The sequence below is a fragment of the Acipenser ruthenus genome, chromosome 3 (genome assembly GCF_902713425.1).
Source record: "Acipenser ruthenus chromosome 3, fAciRut3.2 maternal haplotype, whole genome shotgun sequence".
Taxonomy (NCBI): domain Eukaryota; kingdom Metazoa; phylum Chordata; class Actinopteri; order Acipenseriformes; family Acipenseridae; genus Acipenser; species Acipenser ruthenus.
The window spans coordinates 70,597,202-70,617,793 of record NC_081191.1 but is presented as its reverse complement, the minus strand read 5'-3'; the positions used below and the strand labels follow the sequence as shown (position 1 = coordinate 70,617,793).

The following is a 20,592-nucleotide window of genomic DNA, read 5'->3' as shown; positions in this document are numbered from 1 at the left end:
TACACTCTGACAAACTCAATTGAGAAAATATCACTGCTAATCCAGTTTAACACAGTCCAGTAGCAAAGGGGAGTTTTGCACATCAGTGTCAAAACGGCACCTCTGTTTTCTTCATCACTCACCTCCAGTCAGAGGATCACAGTTTCCAGGGTTTCCATTATTACCACAGTTACAGGGACTGCATTTTCCGTTCAATGCTCTTGGGTCACCATAGTAGCCTGTAGCGCACCTGCACAGAATGAACACATTACATCACATGAGATACACTAATAACCCCATTCATGTCTGGCAACAAAATTCTGTAAGGAATGTGTTATAATGGTTTCTTAAATTTACTTTCTCCCCCAAAACATGTTCTAATGTGTATTTAAAGTGGCTTCCAATTACATTTTCATACATTTATTTGAACTCTTTCCCATCATTCTTAATGAATTCCTCAGATATTGATATAATGTGTGTTAGGTGATTTAACCTGAAGTCAGGAGTAGCACTTCTGCTGGAGTTGCCTGACTGTCTGACTCTCTTTCACTATAAATGACATGTGAATTGCCGTGCTGGTACACAGACAACATTTATGAGCAAGGTTTATTCGTTCTTTTATTTCCACTTCTCACCTGAAGAAGAGATTTATGTGGTCTTGGCAACTAGTGTATATATATTTTATGCATATTTTAGCAATCTTATTAAAAAAAAAAAAAAACGTTTTAAACCAAATAAACCTTGTTCATACTATAAATGTATAGATCAGCAAAGTGCCTGTGTAGTTAGAAGAGCCTGCGCCATCAAATGAACAGACTTTGTGTGTATTAAACTTATATCACCTATTTGTTTTGTTTGGTTTTTGCTAACGTAACCTTCTAGATCATACACAGTTCAAACTGAAATTGATGGAACACATACAATACTTTTAAATTCTGAATTGTGTGCACACTGTTGATATCATTCACAAATCCCAAAGAAAAAACGTTTTTGAAAGCCCAGTTCATTTTAAAAGTTCTCATTTTGTTACAAAACTGCAAAAAGAAAGCAACCTCCTGGTACAATACTGGTACATTATGTTCATTGTTCTGAAGAGATTACAGTAAAATATTAACCTTTGGCACTTGGATCCAGTGTAGCCAGGCTTGCACAAACACTCAAAGTTTCCTCCAACTTCCTTACAGCCAGTGGCAAAGCTGCGACAATAACAAAAGTTGAATATTAGTCAGAGATACAGTACGTGTTGTTTGCTGTAATTAATATATCCAACTGCATGTTTCTTTTTTTTATTTGGAGCAATTTGTGGAAGTATAGTGGCATTATGGTGCAAATGGGAGTCAGACTATACCACAGTAAAATGGAGACGCCTTGTACAGTAATGAGCGAGCGCTGTTCATTAAATTAATTGCAGCTTGGTTCACATTACTACATACAAGTTTGCATTAAAACATTAACAGCTTCATTACAATATAATACCCTTAAAAAAATTCAAATTCCATTAACAAATGGTTAGCCGGGTAAGATCAGTGGAACTACAACAAGCCACATTTTTAGGAACGACCAGGTAACGTTTATTTATTCATGAGCTTGTAGACGTTGCTGAAAAGGACTCCACCTGTTGTATGGTATAGCAAGTGGACATGGGCAGACTTGACAGGTCCCTTGGGTTGCATTTCCATAGTAGCCATCCTTACAATGTTCACAGTTGTCTCCCACAGTGTTCCACAGACAGTTCTAAACGCAAAATGCAACATGTTAATCATTACCTTTTATTTCTACACAGTACAGTATTTGATGATGTATTCTTATATAATGATTTACCACAATTATCTCCCTGCCAACTTCAATTGAGTCGTGTCTCTGTGTCTCAACCTTGCTTATATCCATGTTGCTTAGAGACTTTCGTGTTCATACCTGTCCTCTCATACAATACCCATCAGTGTGATGCCAACACACCGTTATAAACACATTCAAATCTCCTTATTGATGATTAACAAATAAATACATTATCAAAAAAATCTGGGCTGTTTTCTTTTTGTTTTACAGTTTTGTCTTTTAATAAGCAAATCTGTTAATGATAAAAAAAAAAGAAAAAAGAAAATGTGTTTTCATGTTCAAAAAATGTGTTTGTAAAGTTTCATGTAACATAAACAAACAACGAATGAACATCGATAGGGGAAAGAGCCAACGCTTCTCTTATTTTTGTTGTGTAATTGACACCGTTATCAGATACAGAACACCTCCTCTTACTATGATGGCACAAAATGTATCTTTGCTAGTGTCATAAGGGGAAAGTTAAAAATTAGTTATCGCTTGGTTGAAACTACTGGCATGGCAGCAAAGTGGGTATGATTAAATATATGTCTGAGGCTATGGATTCTTTCTACATAAATTAGCTGTGACTGAATATACAGAAAAAGGAAGATTCTACAGTATGTAATAAATCCTGTTAAGGATTTCTATTATGAAGGTGGATGCTTAAAATATATTTTTTAAAGTATACCCTACTATTAAAATTAACTTTTGGAATAAACTTCTACAAACAAGCTGAATACATTTGTTTGAAGTATTCTTCTACTTTTAAAGAATTACAAAGAGTTGTGCCTTTTTTTGATAAATTAAATGACCTAAATAATGCAGATGAAGTTACATTTACATGAAATAATGGTTCTAAATGCATCCTACTGTACACGGTATAGAACATTCCACAGTACTTCCCTAGTGTGCCAAGTTACTGTACAGCACTAACGTGGCAGAGGACATGACATCTTAGAACTAGGAATTTGATCACAGCTGATGAAAATAACACCAACTGAGCTGCTGTCCTTTATATCTTCAAATTGACTCTTTCAAGATCACCCAAGCAGCACCGACAGACATACATTTAAACAGTAGCTAGTGTCCAACTCGATTGTCTGAAAACAGAGTGTGTTCTTCCTATCCCGCCATATTCACTGTAAGTGTTGCCTTTTCCTTTCTGTTCAGTATACTGTGCTTGAGCCATAATGGGCAGCAGTGTGGAGTAGTGGTTAGGGCTCTGGACTCTTGCCCGGAGGGTTGTGGGTTCAATCCCCAGTGGGGGACACTGCTGTTGTACCCTTGAGCAATGTACTTTACCTAGATTAAAAACCCAACTGTATAAATGGGTAATTGTATGTAAAATAATGTGATATCTGTATAATGTGAAATAATGTATAATGTGATATCTTGTAACAATTGTAAGTCGCCCTGGATAAGGGCGTCTGCTAAGAAATAAATAATAATAAAATAATAATAATGAACAGCGCTAGTTTATTTAGCAGACGCCTTTATCCAAGGCAACTTACAGAGACTAGGGTGTGTGAACTGTGCATCAGCTGCAGAGTCACTTACAATTACGTCTCACCCGAAAGACGGAGCACAAGGAGGTTAAGTGACTTGCTCAGGATCACACAATGAGTCAGTGGCTGAGGTGGGATTTGAACCGGGGACCTCCTGGTTACAAGCCCTTTTCTTTAACCACTGGACCACACAGCCCCCACTAGTGAATATTTCTTGATTGCTTATTGATGATAGGAATAATTTAAAAAAATGGTTTAATTATGTTATGTCCCTGTTATTTGTCAATAATGTTTCTTTTAAGCTAAAACTTAAGTAGTAGATCTATGTTACAACAGGTATGATCAAATAATTATATAGCTGAGCATGGACTGCACCCGCATTTTGAGGATAGCTATTTTGTATTAAAGGTTTTACCAGTAAGTACAGCTATTTGTACATTATAAATTGATGGATTTACTGTATTTCTCCTGATACTGTCATCCACTGACAGAACTTAGAGAGAACTACTACTGAAGCTAGCATACAGCAATTAAAATAATGATATTGTTTCTCAAATAAATAAATTACTAATGCGATTTCAAGCCATACTCCTATTCATTAACCAGCTGTAACATTGTCCATAAACACGAAGATAGCTTTGAAAGCCCATGTTGAGATATTTGACAGAATACTTCTGGAAGTTTTACTTTGTATAATACTGACTTGCTCACTTACCAAGCACTTTCCAGACCCATCCTCACACGTGTTAGAATGTCCATTACAGAAGCACGGCACACAGCGACCCAGGTACAGGCCCTTGTTGTCTCTGTAGTAGCCAGGAGCACATTTCTACATACATTCAGACAAGGGGAAGGAATGTATGATTAATGCAAACACATTTTGTAAAGCAAATATTGACCCAACATTTCACATAAGCTGCATTGTGTACAACTAAGGTTATGTTATATTGTCCCAGTCTCAATACTTTGCTCACTGACAGCTCATGGACATACCTTTATTTTTTACAACTTAATAAAGTGTCCTTAAACAAATACTATTTCCCTGCTATGAAACAGAAGAATTTTCTTAGTGTAGCACTACACTGTACATAGCTAATTGCAGTGCACCAAATTGTTCTCGAGTGATGAATACATGTGGTTTATAGTTTGTATGAACTCATTCTCCCTCCATTGCATTTTTGTTTGATCTTTTAAAAAAATAGCCAGTTAAGGTTAATTATCTTATTACAAATTGTACAAAGTAGGCGATAACACATACTGTGATACCATACATATTGCATAACCTTTATATATCATGAGGGCTACAGTGCAAGGTGCGCTCATTGTTATCCAAACACAGAAATACATAAAGTCATATACCACAGCATGTCATTCTTATTTAGTAAATAAATTTACTAAATAAGTAAAAAAGAAAATGCTTTATGCCAGAATAATGTAACAGTTAAAGTATTAAACCTGCTTAATAGGTAAATGCAACGATATCAGAGCACAGTAACTGCAAGATACTTGATTAATTTTTAAGTTACCTTATTTCCTGAGTGTGATGCAATGTCATCTAGATGAGAGAATGAAAGTCTCTGTTGCTGCTTCTGTCCCAAACAATGTCCTACAACAACCAACCAAACAGCAAGCCATCTCATGTTTCTCAACCAAAATGTATCTCCCCACATCGTTCAGGTCTCAGTCTTCTTCACCCGAACACACTGGCAAGCAAATTATTATCCCTAGAGCCAAATAGTTCCTCTTATAAACCCTGTAGTGCCAAGGCTGACTCAGGGCCACAGCTCCACCGTTAAACTATACCTGCGAGTCAGAGTTAGTAACACAGCAGTGGTAAAAAAAAAACACACTGAAGTTAACAAATCAAAAACGTGCATAAACCAAAGGTGATCTTGGGTGCGGCAACCATTTACTGCCTGTCCTCCACCCAACGGTAAGTCAGACATAACCAGACAGTTACTGCACAGTGTTCACTCTGAATCACACTGCACAGACTTGCAACCTACACAATAAAGGCTAGGGGGATTGTACCACTTCTCTCCAGGCTATGTACAATTCCAAAGCAAGAAAACACACTGAGTAATCAATATTTTATATAGGTATAACTGGTCTGTCAGTTGAACACAATGCCTAAAATGTAATTAAAATGTAAAGATACATTTTATAAGAGATATATATATATATATATATATATATATATATATATATATATATATATATATATATATATATATATATATAATATTTAGAACTGCAATTTAATGGTCAGTTTAGAAATAAATGTTACTAATTATTAACTAACTCCTATTCCAGTCATGTTGAGGTACTGTGGACCCAAATCCCAAAGATTTGGAAATAATTCACTTTGCAGTATTTTTGTTTTGAAGGATTACACACAGTTTTGCATGCACTTTTCTAGACTGCTGTCAAAGAAGCCAACAAAAGCCCGTAACTGTTTCATGAATATCAATCTTTTTTTAATCCATTCAGCTGACCAAACTCTTTAGTTAAAAGAGCCATGCCGACATCTGGCAAGATAAAACATTGGCACTGTTTCAGTATTACTGTGCTAAACCTGTTAGTTTTGTTTAATTTTGCATGTATCTTCTCTCAAAAAGACAACTATTTCCCCTTGTATCCAATAACTGTAATTTTCTAAATGAGCCATACCATATACAGACGTGCTCAAATTTGTTGGTACCCCTCCACAAAAAACAAAGAATGCACAATATTCTCTGAAATAACTTGAAACTGACAAAAGTAATTGGCATCCACCATTGTTTATTCCATATTTAATAGAAATCAGAATTTGCTTTTGATTTTTTATTCAACATAATATTGTAAATAAGAAAACAAATGAAAATGGCATGGACAAAAATGATGGGACCGCTAACCTAATATTTTGTTGCACAACCTTTAGAGGCAATCACTGCAATCAAACGTTTTCTGTAGCTCTCAATGAGACTTCTGCACCTGTTAACAGGTAGTTTGGCCCACTCTTCCTGAGCAAACTGCTCCAGCTGTCTCAGGTTTGATGGGTGCCTTCTCCAGACTGCAAGTTTCAGCTCTTTCCATAGATGTTCGATAGGATTCAGATCAGGACTCATAGAAGGCCACTTCAGAATAGTCCAATGTTTTGTTCTTATCCATTCTTGGGTGCTTTTAGCTGTGTGTTTTGGGTCATTATCCTGTTGGAGGACCCATGACCTGCGACTGAGACAGAGCTTTCTGACACTGGGCAGTACGTTTCGCTCCAGAATGCCTTGATAGTCTTGAGATTTCATTGTGCCCTGCACAGATTCAAGGCACCCTGTGCCAGGTGCAGCAAAGCAGCCCCAAAACATAACCGAGCCTCCTCCATGTTTCACTGTAGGTATGGTGTTCTTTTCTTTGAAAGCTTCATTTTTTCGTCTGTGAACATAGAGCTGATGTGACTTGCCAAAAAGCTCCAGTTTTGACTCATCTGTCCAAAGGACATTCTCCCAGAAGGATTGTGGCTTGTCAATATGCATTTTAGCAAATTCCAGTGTGGCTTTTTTATATTTTTCTTTCAAAAGTGGAGGCCTCCTGGGTCTTCTTCCATGGAGCCCACTTTCGCTCAAAAAGCGACGGATGGTGCGATCAGAAACTGACGTACCTTCACCTTGGAGTTCAGCTTGTATCTCTTTGGCAGTTATCCTTGGTTCTTTTTCTACCATTCGCACTATCCTTCTGTTCACTCTGGGGTCGATTTTCCTCTTGCGGCCGCGCCCAGGGAGGTTGGCTACAGTTCCGTGGACCTTAAACTTCTTAATAATATTTGCAACTGTTGTCACAGGAACATCAAGCTGCTTGGAGATTGTCTTGTAGCCTTTACCTTTACCATGCTTGTCTATTATTTTCTTTCTGATCTCCTCAGACAACTCTCTCCTTTGCTTTCTCTGGTCCATGTTCAGTGTGGTGCACACAATGATACCAAACAGCACAGTGACTACTTTTCTCCATTTAAATAGGCTGAGACATGTGTGATACTAATTAAAGAAACTAATTAGTTTGAAATATCACTATAATCCAATTATTTATTATCTTTTCTAAGGGGTACCAACAAATGTGTCCAGACCATTTTAGAATATCTTTGTAGAATAAGCAATAATTCATCGCTTTTCACAGCTTCTTATCATGTATCAAGCTATTTTATCATGTATACTTGCATGCCTTTGGTATGTCATAGAATAAAGCAATTCTATGACATACCAAAGGCATGCAAGTATACATGATAAAATAGCTTTTAATTTCATCACTTTTCAGGAGGAATGAAGCATTATTTCAGTGAGCTGTAAGGGTACCAACAAATTTGAGCACGTCTGTATGACTCAAGAGAAATTCGTTGAACATCCCTGTATTAACACATCAGTTAAAGTGAACACGTCCTTGTATTACAAATACTGTTTGTGTACAGGATCAATTTTGATACATTCATATATATTTATTAAGACTTAAATGCAGTGCCCTTGCAGTGATAACAGAACTGTGTGGCTTATTAGTACACAAAGCTGCTGTATAGAATAGAGAACGGCTTTCAAAGACTAGCTGTTGATGATGTGTTGTGAGTTTCCTACCTGGCATGAATCCCCCATCTTCAGCTGGGCATGTGAAGACCTTGACATTCCTGGCAGCGATTCCACTTCCTGTGGGACTCACTCCCTCGAGGTTGACCTCGCCCAAGGCGAGATACTGACTTTCTGTGAAGAGCTCCGATACGCACCATCCAAGCCAGCTAAGGCTACCATGTCTGAAATTGCCCTGTTAAAATACAAGCGCATCATTTGGAGAGGTATTACAATGTTTTGGCTTCAGCTTCCCAGAAACATTTACCTTTGTTCACAAAAAATGTGTGTAAAATGTGAAGCTTTTTTTTCTGAAACAAAACAAGGCACCCATTTGCAATTAACTTACATGTGCCTGTCTAGTATCTAAAATGTATAGTCCATAAATGTGATTTTTTTTTTTTTTTGCAAAGATAGAAAAAAAGTTGTCTGAAAGAGCCAATATTACTATTTCAAGAATAGTCAAGAAAGAATCATAACAGAATCAAATTCATTCATAACTGCAAAATATTTCAGAAAAAAGCTATAGTTAAACTTTAGGAAAGTAGTTTCAAATACTCAATCAATCATATCTGTGCCAAGAAGATGTGTGTTTCTACACCAGTTCTTACTAAAAATCAACATGTATTTCATGCTACTCAGGGGAACAACTTTCAAATGAACAGTGGGTGTCAATGCGTATGGGTACCACTGTATAATGGTGTTTACAGCTAACATAAACAACATGTGTGTGTTAATCAAATACAGTGTTGTTTCAGGAAGTATGCAATGATAGTGAAAACAAATAGGTGTGTAATCTTGCTGGCAAATCCTTCCAATTTGTGGCATGAAATGTATTTGTTGCCACTTAGTGTTGTTTAAATAACTAATTGATGTTTTTTTTTCTTCTTTTTATTGAATGCAGCATTAATCATAATAATATATCAAAATACAACATGCGAAGGAAACATGTACAGTGTGAAAGATGTCTATTACACAAAACAAAAGCAGGTACAAGTTCCTTTCTTATGGAAAATTAGACGGATCATGTTTGTCACACAGACTAGTGTGTTTCCACACGGAGGTACTATAGCTTATACAACGCTTCATTGGGCATGCGCTGGTACGTTTCAGAGCACATGTGAGGGTACATGCAGAAGTCATGTTTTTTGGCTCAGAAGAGGTGCTCCAGAACAGTGGTTTTGGACATAGCAGTGTGGCATTATGCAGATGTTTGGGCGCGTATGGATTATTATAAAATGACCAAATACATTCGGAACAACAAGGTGGAATAGTTTATGTTTTATTTTTCATGTAGTGCTGATGTACCCTTTAAATATTTAGGATAAATGAATCTTGCTCCATTTGTCTTTGGCTTACAGAATGTGCAGCCCCCTGCATACTTACATGTCAGCAATTCTTTTTATTCTAAAGTTCACTTGTTATAAATAGTTGGTTTGTTTTGTAATAGTCTGCCTAACTCTGTTTACTGTGTATTGAATACCTCACCATGACAACATTATGACAAGAACATCTTAGAAGAAATCCTTTCTCAACTTCACTTCTAACAAGTTGGCTCATTTTGTATTACAATTCTATATTGATAGGCATCATTGTGATGTGTTTGACTTGATTTTCGGTTTTAACCGATAAACACCGGAAAACACGGGAAAAACACTGAAAATGGTTACTCAATTCACGTTGACTTCACCCCTTTCCCAGTGCAGTTCGTTATGCAATGTCCCTCCTTCCTGACTTGTATCTAAGAAGCTTGTGGTTTCAGATGGACGGAGGTGCAGCTGCGGTTGCAGTCCATCACCAGTGATTCATTCTGAATACTTTAAACCCGCCCTAACTACCGAGTGGCAGCAAATTCCTACATTTCTATTGGATTGTACACGCTTGCGAGATTTAAAACAAAATTACAATTAGATACGGAGGATTGTTCTTGCTTGCGGTATATAAAACTATATTACAGTTAAATAGGGAAATTTACACGTTTCTAGGATTTAAAACAATTACAAATTGTGGGGAAATTAAAAAAAAAAATACCTAGACACACAAAAACCCCAGAAGAATATGTGCATACCCATAAGGATTTTATTGTGGAAGACAGCAAAGGAAAGAAGGTACCAGTGTGCAAGTACTGTCTAGTTACTATTCATATGTGACAGGAAAAACCGCCCAAGAATCTTATACAGTATATACCAGTAAAAAACTAAAGCCCCCCCCCCCCAAAAGACATTTCAGGTTATCTACATAAAACTCTAAAAATAGCTTAAAAAAATAAACACTGAAAATGAAATTAATAAACACTGAAAAACAGAAGCTTGAATCGTGATACATATTGAAATGCATACCGTATCATGACATTAGTGTATTGTTACCCCCCTAGTACCAACTCTAACTATAAAAGCAAGTGGTTTGTATCATTACTATGGCCAGAGTGTTATAACATATGTCACCACTGGTATAGCAAGACATTATAAAATATAATCGACAAAAATAAAGTAATGTACTGTACCATGTTTTTGTCTACTTACTGTATTTGCAGCAAAATTGGAAATTACCTCCCTCTGGTGGCTACATTAAGAAAAGCAGAATTCACTTTATAATAGAGGCATTTCTTTACCTGGCTGAACAGTGCGTTTTGTTGACAAGGGAAAAAAGCAGCAACTAAACATACTGTAAGACCAAAAATATCCTCTTACTTCCACCAACTGAACTCTCGCCTAGTACAGCCTGTCTGGGGAAGGGTTCTGTGGGTCCAGATATAATAATATAATTTGCTGCCCCTGTTTAAAAAAAAAAAAAAAGTTTAGAGCCAATAAAAACACAATTGTGATGTATATTATATAAAATCTTAATATATAACTAAAGTAATTAAGATAAGTGAAGGAAAAAACAAAATATAGTTATTAAATGTGTTACTTCTCATACAGTACTACTGTAAATAAGAAGCAACACACATATACCTGCATAATGTATATGTGAGAGTGAATTTGTAAAGTTACAGTTATCATCCAACTGCAGAATGTTTTCTTTAAACACTGTAACCATGGTAACTGATAGAAATGTGTGCTTCCTGATACTGTCTTACCATGCTTTTCCTATAAGCAGACTTACAAACAGTGCAGATACTCAATACAATATAGCATGTACAACTGTTTCAAAGATATATTCATATTTTTTAAAAGTAAAAGTGGAACAAAAAAAGAGAGCATGCCTTCACTTGGTAACCCAAAGGATTTCACCTGGTAGGCAAGATATCCGCCATAGGAGGAAACCTATATAAAAAAAATATGCATACAGTAACTATATGGGCTTGCTCATGTAAATTGATATAAATACTGGGACACACATAAATAATGTGTTCAGAAAGACATCCAAATTATTTGAAAGTCCTATCAGTCTAATCTTCTAAACCAGAGTAAGAAGTTACTGTAGATGATGACTGTTTAACTGTTTAAAAATACAATTGTCTCCTTTTTTATCCATCATGAACTGCACTTCCATCCATCTGAAATCGCAAGCTTCTCAATTACCTCCCAATCACGTGCGATTAGTCAGCTACCTGTTTCTGAGCTCTATAGTCACTTTTCTATTTGGCAATATTTGCAATAAACAAAGTAAATGAGAAGCAATAGTTATCAAATCAAAATAAATATTGATTTACCATCTTTCATTGTGGTTTATTACCCTTCACCAAGTAAAGTAACTCACGTTTCATTATAGTCTGGTTTGATGTATTGAATACAGTTTGATATTCATGAACATGTTCTGGACATTGATTAAGTAAATCAACATCAGTCTAAAACACCCCTGTCAAAATGCATTATTCTATTTATTGGATAAAGTTACAGTATGTCAGAACGTTCTTCCCAGCTAAGAAGTTAACTGAATGTGGCGTTCCTGGTTCCTCTTGCACTCACCCTATCCCTGAAGTACGAGGCTGGAGACACCCAGTACAGGTCATGTACAAAGACAGGGAGTTCCTGAACATAAGCCACTACTGTGTTACTTCCAGGGTTAAAGAATACAGGGATTTCCTCTTTATACAGTTTATCCAGCCTCCACATTTTCATATCTACAAACTAAAAATCAAACACCGGGCCACATTTATTAAGTTATATATACCCTAGCGGCTGGTTTCATAGACCCCAGTGAAGCACTAATCTTGGACTCCCTTACCTAAGGTACCATTAGTAACACAGGAATGAAGAAATATATTATATTAAATTATTATTATTTTTTTTTTTTAAGATGGCTAATTGATAATGCTCTCGCAATGTAAAACACAGCATGCAACTGCGAATGATTAAGCTGCATTTATGATTATCATCAAAATAGTTTATTACATTAAGGACAACACAGTTTGTGTTATAAACTCACCCATTGTGATGTTTTGGGTTTTTTGCATTTATTTTGTATTTGTTGTAGATTGAGCACACTTTTAATTTCCTAACTGAGCACTTTAGTTATGAAAACATCCCATATGGTAGATCTACTCAATACCAAGGAAATGTAAGCTTGCAATAAGCAACCAAACAAACATAAAAAAAATCACCTTGATTTGCACCTGCTTGAATAAGGCAGGATAACAAGGAGCTGTAGGTGAAACTACTGGTGCTATTTTAATCAAATCTAGGAGGCAAAGTTTCCTCTGGAATGCAATTTTATACAACAGGAAAAGTCAGAGTGGATTTCATTAAACATACTGTGTTTGAACTTTATATATCATGAACACATTTTTCACATTATTTAGCGTCTGCTAAGAAATAAATAATAATAATAATAATTTCAAATACCTTTTTCATATGAGGTTGTGGCATTGCTTGAGAATGATGTATTTTTATCACATTATTGAGTTTGTATTTGAAATGCATGTTGAAGAAAAACACATAAAAACACATTAAATCATATTAAAATAACATTTATTGGATTTAAATTGCAATTAAAACATGTACATTTCCAGTAGGGACTACTTGGTGGACTGCATGTTGTGTTCAATTTAGAGAATATTTGATAGGGTATTCAGTAGTAGATAGGATAATGTTCCCCTCATTTACAGTATTAAAGACATTTTAGTAATAGCAATAATATTCCTAAATAATTGATGCACTGTAAAACTGCACAATGTAGACAAAATTTAACAATGCATATATATATATATATATATATATATATATATATACACACACACACACACCGGTATATATTTAAATAAAACCGTATCATCTCGTAAGACAGCACTTTCAGAGTAGAGCAGGCATCACACTTTGGGAAAGAGGGTGTAGTTAGCGATTCCACAGGCGTTGTTTTTGTTCCTGATGATCTTCATGTAACCGTTTTCTCCCCACAAAGTGCCCCAGCTGTAAAACAAGCATGAGGACTTTAGGACTACATTGGATAGTTAGAAGAACCACAGGAATCGGCGTGAGAAGAGGGGGAAGCTCTCGGAAAAATCCTTGGTTAGCGTACTTTACTGTCACACAGGTATTACCTGCTAATTTCTTATGGAAATTAAAAACCACGTACTTGTCTTGTTTGCCTTTATGAAAAGAGCACTGGCTTGTATTTGGCAGTTATTATGCATGAAAGAGACAACAGAGAGTGAAAATTATTTAATACTGTTTAATCCTATTGCATGGCAGTTTCCTCCATTTCAGGTATTACTATGAGCTTGATTAGCCACAGTATATAGGTAACAAGCTCAGATGTGTCTTACTAAGCTCATAGTAAAACCAGGAATGGATCAAACCGCTATGCAATGGCGGTCTTATTTCTATCCCTGTAATGTAAAGTTGGGTGCCCTGCCCCTCCAGTGCTCAGAGCTCCACAGATTTGTAACATTATTTCTTTGATCCAATGCATTTTTGTCAGCTTTACCCTGCTGTTTTATAGGTATTTTACTTTATTATTATTTATTTCTTAGCAGACGCCCTTATCCAGGGCGACTTACAATCGCAAGCAAATACAAATACATTCAAGTGTTACAATATAAGTCATACAATAAGAACAAGAAATACAATAATTCTCAAGTGTGACAAACCACAATTCAATAATAATTTACTACAGTGACCCTGATTTGCAGGACACACACAATTACAACATTGCATGCAACATCTTAGAATGTATGACACACAGAAGACACACACACATTTTTGTAAGTGTCGAAATCACGTACATTTATAAAACATCTAAAAAAAAGAAAAAAAAAGAAAAGGTAATTAAAAGGTAATGCTGACTACCTGGGAATTGTTCATAAGGTGTTTTGTGAGTTTGCATGTCATCAATTACAAAAATGTTGCCATCACTTTATTATTATTATTATTTTAATGGAATGTTGTCTGTGTTGGCATGTCATCTTTTTTGAAGTATGGTATCTTTCTTTTTTTGTATGTCTTTTTTCAATTGTTGCATGTAATGTTTTAATTGATTGTGTTTTGCAATTCACTGCCAACATATTTTACAAATTGCTTTATCAATGTCCAGTGTAAGTGGTCATAAAAACAAGCTTTTATTTGATGCACCTTTGGAAATTAGTTTATAATATTTGGTCTATGTGGCTTATTGGACAATTGATTTTTATTCTGTTGACATGATTGGAGAACAGTTACACATTTATTGAAAAAAAACTTGATGAGGCTCAAATAATAATAATAATAATAATAATAATAATAATAATAATAATAATAATAATAATAATATTTTCTGTAGCATGTTTTTTTTTTCTTGTAAAGAAAAGTATACATCACTTCCTTTGAGACCAACACTACTCTGGAGTTTCCTTCCCATACACTGTGTGAGTCCCTGAAGACCTACATGAAGGAGATGATGATTTACCTGTTCTTGATAATCCAGTAATCTTGACCTCCCTCAGTTCCATACCCTACCAGCAGTACTGCATGGTTCAGGTTGTTTCCATCACAATGCGGTTCGTCATAGATTCCTGTAAAAACAATGTGGAGAGACTCTTGCACTGTTGGATTCAGAAGCTTCAAAGCTCTTTCAGGCATTATGTCAACTGCGGCTGATCATGTGCTCACTTTGCTCTGATCCCTTAAAGCCAAGGACTAAAGAGGGGACAGCACTGAGTTATACAGAGCAATACTCATATTTTGAGTAGAATCTGAGGTTGTGTTTTCAGTAGAAAAACTGAAATAGATGGAGCGGCCATGTTAAGACATCAAAGATACGAACAGGCTCCCAGATGGGCAAAACTAAAGTATTTTATGGTACACAATGTAACTTTTGGAAGAAAAAAATTTCAGAAAAATATAACAACCATAAGACACTGTATAGCACTGTGGCAAAGTGCCCACCCCTTTATATTTATTCATGTATGTTTTATTATTATTATTATTATTATTATTATTATTATTATTATTATTATTATTATTATTATTATTGTTGTTGTAATTATTAGAATTGTAGTTTTACGCAGTCGGACAAAGCCGTCCGTCTTAGTTATTATTTTGAGATGACGGCGAAAAGCCGTGTGTTTGTTTATTGCGTTTAATTATTTAAAAACCCTGTGCAGCCGGTGACCATCTCCCAATTTAATTGACTAACTGTTGCTAATCGGGAGATGGTCACCTATATAAAAACGTGCAGCTTTTCTGCACTCGTGGAGAGAGTGTTCAGGGAGTAAGGAACGGGAGTTGAGGAGAGGAGAGGAGAGGGAAAACAAAAACAACTGCTATTGTGCTGGAATCGCCAGCACAATTGTTTGTTTGTTTTGTTTGGCCAACGTGCCATTTTGTTTCGGTCTTTTGTTCTGTTTAAATATTTTGTTTTGTTATTTAAATAAACGCGCTGAGCACCGGTTGCGCTACAGTTTGCCCAGCACTTCTTTGTTTATGATTTACTCTTTCCTGGTCTGTGATGTCATTGCAACCACTCTGCCACAAGCTCATTTAAAATCAACCTTGTATAGGGTGATATTTTGTTACAGGGAAGCCTACCTGAGCTGTAGAACTGGAAGCTGGGATTACTAGCATCAATTGTTACTGTGATGGGCCCAATTGTTGCCACAGCATCAGCCAATGCCTTCTCATCTCCAACTGGAAGGAACTTGAAGCCTGTGATTTTGGCAGCCGACCTCCTGCTGTCATAGAAGCAGGGCTGATCATCCTTAGCGAGGCAGAAAGAAACAGATACTAGTATGTTACAATTTAAACAGCAGAATACTTTAGTCGTGGTGGAGTCAAGGAAGCTGAAGGTGCCTTGAGGAAAGTAGAGTGCTGTTTCATGTATTGTTTTCTGTGTCTGTGTAACATTGTAATAGAGTCTAAGGATTCAAATGTACTCACTTGTCTCACTTCTTGGACACAAAAAGCAGAGACATGTCGCAGATAAGGGTTTTTGTGTGCTTTCATGTGGTTTGGGATTAACCAAAGAAAACACATGGTCTCATCTTTTAATAATATAATCACTTGTTCTAGCGACATACCTGGGCTGTATAAGGGTAGTTAGCCTCACTTTCAATCCCGCCATTGTCCAGCACATACTGATAGGCATCAGCCATCCATGCACCACTGCACCCATAAGTCCCATAGGCACGAGAGCAGTCCACTAGGTTCTGTTCACTCAGTGACACCAGCTTGCCTGTCTTTTTGAATATTTGCCCCTCAATAGCCCCTGTAGTGCTGAAGGCCCAACAAGATCCACATGCGCCCTGGGAGAGGGGAGGAAATAAAGGAAGTTGTTACTGTTGAAGAGCGTGACCTAGAATCATAGCTTATGCTCAAAATAACATCAGCTCCTTATAACAAGATGCAAACCTCTCATGGGAAAACAATACATTTATTTTTCAAAATGGATAATCCCAGATTTTCCTCATGGCCTTTTGAAAATGTTAAAATCAACATCATAACCCACCATTTCAAATTAATCCACCACTGTTGTCTAAATGATGTCCTTTTTTTGAAGATTTTAATTTTTAAAACTGGGAACAGTTAATAAGGAAAGGAGGTATGTCCCACCTGATCCTTTACAGGAGTGACGTGGCCCAAGGTCCTGTAATCAATGCTGAGAATTTTTCGCTTGCTGACAGCATCACGGAGTTCTTTTCTAGATACTGTCGCTCTATAACTCCTTAGCTTAGTGTTCACTAGTGCACCTTGCAGACGTTTATACTCTTCAGTGGTCTGTAAAAGAGCAGATATTGAATAGACTGGAATGGCAGATTAGACCAGGGCAGATAATGTTTACTTACAAACGTATTAATGTACATAAGCAAAACAAAAAGAATGAATGTACTCACAAGGTCTCCATATTTGTTCATGGTCATTTTAAATGTCTTACTCCCTTTTCTAGCCTTCCGGTTGTGTTCTTCTATCATCTTGTAGTTTCTTTCCCAGACTGCTCTCTTCTGTCCCTCATTAGTCTAAAACAAACCACATCATTCAGAACCAGACCTGAATACAATAGCCAAGACACTACTTCCACCAACCCACTCCGCTCACACTAAACACTTGGCCCCCCACAACCCTGTCTCACCCTTGTGTCGTAGTCTATCTGGAACTTGTTCTTCCAGGCCTCCCACTCAGAATGTAGGTCTTCATCTGAGCATGTAACCAATTGCAGGTGAAGAACCAGAGAAGCCAGAAGAAAGAGGATTTTCATGGTGAATCTCCTGAAGAAAAACAGAGACTCATGAAGGAGTAAGCCTAGTGTTTTTCTTGCAAATACATGCATACATCACTTCCTTGAGACCAACATAACTGTGGCGTTTCCTTCCCATACACTGTGTGAGTCCCTGAAGACCTACATGAAGGAGATGATCATTCAGTACAGTGCTGTAACTAATCCCACAATTGATCTATAGTGCTGATTACAGCTCAAACTGTCCAATTCCCTCCTCAATATAAACGTCAAGGTCCTTGCTAAAGTCCATATCATTTATTTGTACCAGGCAGAATTATCCCCAAATGCATAAGAATTTATTGGATTAAATAGCTTTAATTATGTCTTCAGGTCTTGGTCTATACATCCTCGTAACATCTCACTTACCATGGAAACCCTTTCTATTTCCCTTTATGGGCTGTGGTCATCCTCAAATCCAAAACCAGACTGGTCAATATGTATTCGAACTAGGGTCTGACCTGGGGCAAATGTGAGCAGACTCCTGTCGCTTACATTAATGTCCTTGCCATGTCACTGGTGGTTTTGAAACTTTTCTTCAGATTTCACGGCTGGCCATTACTCGCAATCCACTGTGGTAAATAATGGTATTTGGCCTTTTGAGCCTGTTTCTGTTTGGCCAATCTTGGCTCTTGTCTCAAGCTATAATCTTTCTCTTTCACTTTTTCTGCTGAGCTTTCATCTTTATTTGTTGTATTATTATTACATGATTGCTGTAATAAATTAAAATTCTGTAATTCAAAATTAAAGCTTAATTTGTGATAAAAGTTTTTTTTTTTTTTTATAAAGGTAAATGTCAGTTTTATACATTTATAGATAAGTAAACTGTATAATTTTAAAATTATTGTGTACATATCTTGTTTTAATAAACTGGACATAGAACACAAAAATAAATAATAATTTTAGTCACCTGCACTTTTGCTAATGCATTTTTGTAATGAATATGATAAAATCACATTAAACAAATAATGTACCCATATTAAACAAAAGCAATACCTCACCTGTAGCTAGTGATTTCCTTCAGGTATCACAGAGATGATTTCCAGATGTCCTTCTGCAGACACTGTACTCATACAGCCACGGACTGATGATCATCTGCTCAGGAACGGCCTTATATTCTTCTAATTGGTGGGTGTGCTCTGACATGCGCTCTATTCGTTCCTAAACATTCCTCCTTACACACGTATAGCAAAGAAACCACCATCTTCAGCAATGGGGGTTAGAAAGGCATTGCCACTTGTCAGGAATTTGAATATACATATACTCAAAAAGACAATCTGCATACTATTCCAGTATAGGTTTGCAGCTAGCACTTTACTCAATAGAAAGAACCGTTGTACCCAATAAAAGGTTACCAAACCAGAAATAAACAAGCTTTGTATTTAGTCTTAAGTTTTAACTATTCATTTTAGAATGGTAGTTTGGAGTAAGCTTTCAGAAAATCCATTCAACTCCAGCTATTGCCAATGGTTGTGAGCCCATAGAGAACTGTCCTTTCTTCAACCCTGATTTGTCTTTGCTGTATGTCTACTTCCAATGCACCAGACACACATACTTGAGACAATTCGATTATAATTCTGATAATAAATCATGTGCTCGCTACCAGCCAATCAGATGATATAGAATGCTTCTGGCAGATATGCCAAATTGTAGTTCTACAGTAGTGAGGGACAGCAGTGAGGGACAGCATTGAGAGATACTTGAAGTAGAAAACACAAAGCAGCAATTTTATTAGAATTTGGAATGTTTTGCACCATTGGAAATCTGAATAGAGATGTTTGAAAACCAACAAACTAGAACTCTTATCAGGTAAAAAATTATGAATGGATAATTATGCATACATTTAACAAAGAACTGTAAAACACAGTTAAAAAAAAACATTGAAAAGGATGTTATCAAGGGACCAAACTATTTCTAACATAAATAGTTAAATTATGATACAAGACAAGTCTGGGTACAGTATGTATTTGTCAGCCCATGAGCAACCTTGCCTGGAATCCACTTCAAACGCAAGTTGCAGGCACCTCGCTGTTTACCCCAGTGCTTTCAAAACCTATGTTTATGTAAACAGAATAACTGCCATGAGTTAAATGAGATTTGATGCTGGTGCTGTGATTATTTTAATTATGGCTTGCCATGCCATGGAAACTGTGTGAGTAGTTTGAGTTACACACAAATCTGGATTCAAGTGCTGTTCTGCTAGAGCAAACAGTATTTTGCAGATTAAGTTTTATTCCTTTTAAATGCATAATTTGCTGTTGGGGCCTGCAAATAAATAATAGGCTGTTCTAAGTGCTCATCTGGACTGGTGCCACCCCTGTAACAGTTCATACGCAGTTTCATCCTTCAGTAATGCTGAGGTAGACAAAGGTGCAAACAAACTGTCCTCCTAAACGTTTACATGGTAAAAGCAAAGCAAAGTGTGGTAAAGCATGGTGAAAGCATTGTATAAAAGAGACATAAACTCATATATACATTTTTACATTAACAGATATGGAAATATTTAAACTTTGTAAACTGAAAAATGACTACTACGCAAGTCTACTATGGTAAACGTTTATCATTTTGAATTATGTAGATCAGTTTTATAGGTTTTTTTTATTTTACATGTATTTACTACTGTCATTTTTAAAATGTACCAGACACCCTTTGCACGGCGCACATCCCATGTATTAGGTGAATTCCAAAAACGATAGTTTATGCTTCTTTGTAGACATTTTATGTAAACATGTTTTTTAAATAACTTCCAAATAAAAAACAAAATACAAATCCATTGCTGTTCACTCCTGCTGAAATGTCTCCTAGTTCCAAAGACCTGGATGTGCTATATGGACAGAACAACAGAGTGTTGGCTCTCCATTGTTTCATGTCAACATTGTTCCTGTTCTCTTTTGTAATACTGTAATGCTCATCAAGATTTTTGGGGAGGGAGGGGGATCTTAAAAATCTAAAGTGCAATCTGTTTGGAAATGTTTATGTGCAAATGTAACAGCTTTTTATTGAGGTTGACATTTTCCTTAGAAATAATTTGTTTAAGGTATGTAACTTAAATAGCACTGTAGCTGCCAGTGACTGCTCTG

General features: G+C 36.3%; 2 protein-coding genes across 3 annotated transcripts; both read right to left on the bottom strand.

Annotated features, from left to right (window-relative positions):
* Positions 1-114: 114 nt before the first annotated feature.
* On the bottom strand, positions 115-5,098 carry LOC131731607 (laminin subunit alpha-3-like). Its single transcript, XM_059020825.1, has 5 exons — positions 4,826-5,098; positions 4,015-4,128; positions 1,595-1,713; positions 1,095-1,175; positions 115-229 (listed from the first exon to the last, which is right to left on the bottom strand). Exons 1-5 carry the CDS (start codon positions 4,967-4,969, stop codon positions 115-117), a joined length of 573 nt encoding a protein of 190 aa, XP_058876808.1. The 5' UTR covers positions 4,970-5,098.
* A 7,683-nt stretch (positions 5,099-12,781) lies between these two features.
* cts12 (cathepsin 12) lies at positions 12,782-18,641 on the bottom strand. Of its 2 annotated transcripts, none has more exons than XM_034920980.2 (8): positions 18,514-18,641; positions 17,369-17,504; positions 17,133-17,255; positions 16,852-17,016; positions 16,320-16,544; positions 15,832-16,000; positions 14,711-14,816; positions 12,782-13,236 (listed from the first exon to the last, which is right to left on the bottom strand). In XM_034920980.2, the coding sequence occupies exons 2-8, from the start codon at positions 17,492-17,494 to the stop codon at positions 13,137-13,139; spliced, it is 1,014 nt and encodes a 337-aa protein (XP_034776871.2). In that variant the 5' UTR covers positions 17,495-17,504; positions 18,514-18,641; the 3' UTR covers positions 12,782-13,136. The 2 variants fall into 2 exon arrangements, with proteins under 2 accessions (XP_034776871.2, XP_058871902.1); XM_059015919.1 differs by having other exon boundaries at positions 18,509-18,599.
* Between the last annotated feature and the right edge of the window lie 1,951 nt (positions 18,642-20,592).

Bases quoted from the DNA above. Each gene is read 5' to 3' on its own strand.
- LOC131731607 (XM_059020825.1), bottom strand. From the start codon at position 4,969: ATGTGGGGAGATACATTTTGGTTGAGAAACATGAGATGGCTTGCTGTT. The intron at 1,176-1,594 runs GTGGAGTCCTTT...TTATTGTCGCAG, and splicing joins CTTGCTATACCATACAACAG to CTTTGCCACTGGCTGTAAGG. The intron at 230-1,094 runs GTTAATATTTTA...CATTCTGTGCAG, and splicing joins ACTGGATCCAAGTGCCAAAG to GTGCGCTACAGGCTACTATG.
- cts12 (XM_034920980.2), bottom strand. From the start codon at position 17,494: ATGAAAATCCTCTTTCTTCTGGCTTCTCTGGTTCTTCACCTGCAATTG. The intron at 16,001-16,319 runs GTATGTCGCTAG...TGCCTCGCTAAG, and splicing joins ACTACCCTTATACAGCCCAG to GATGATCAGCCCTGCTTCTA. The intron at 14,817-15,831 runs GTAGGCTTCCCT...TTGTTTTTACAG, and splicing joins CTTCCAGTTCTACAGCTCAG to GAATCTATGACGAACCGCAT.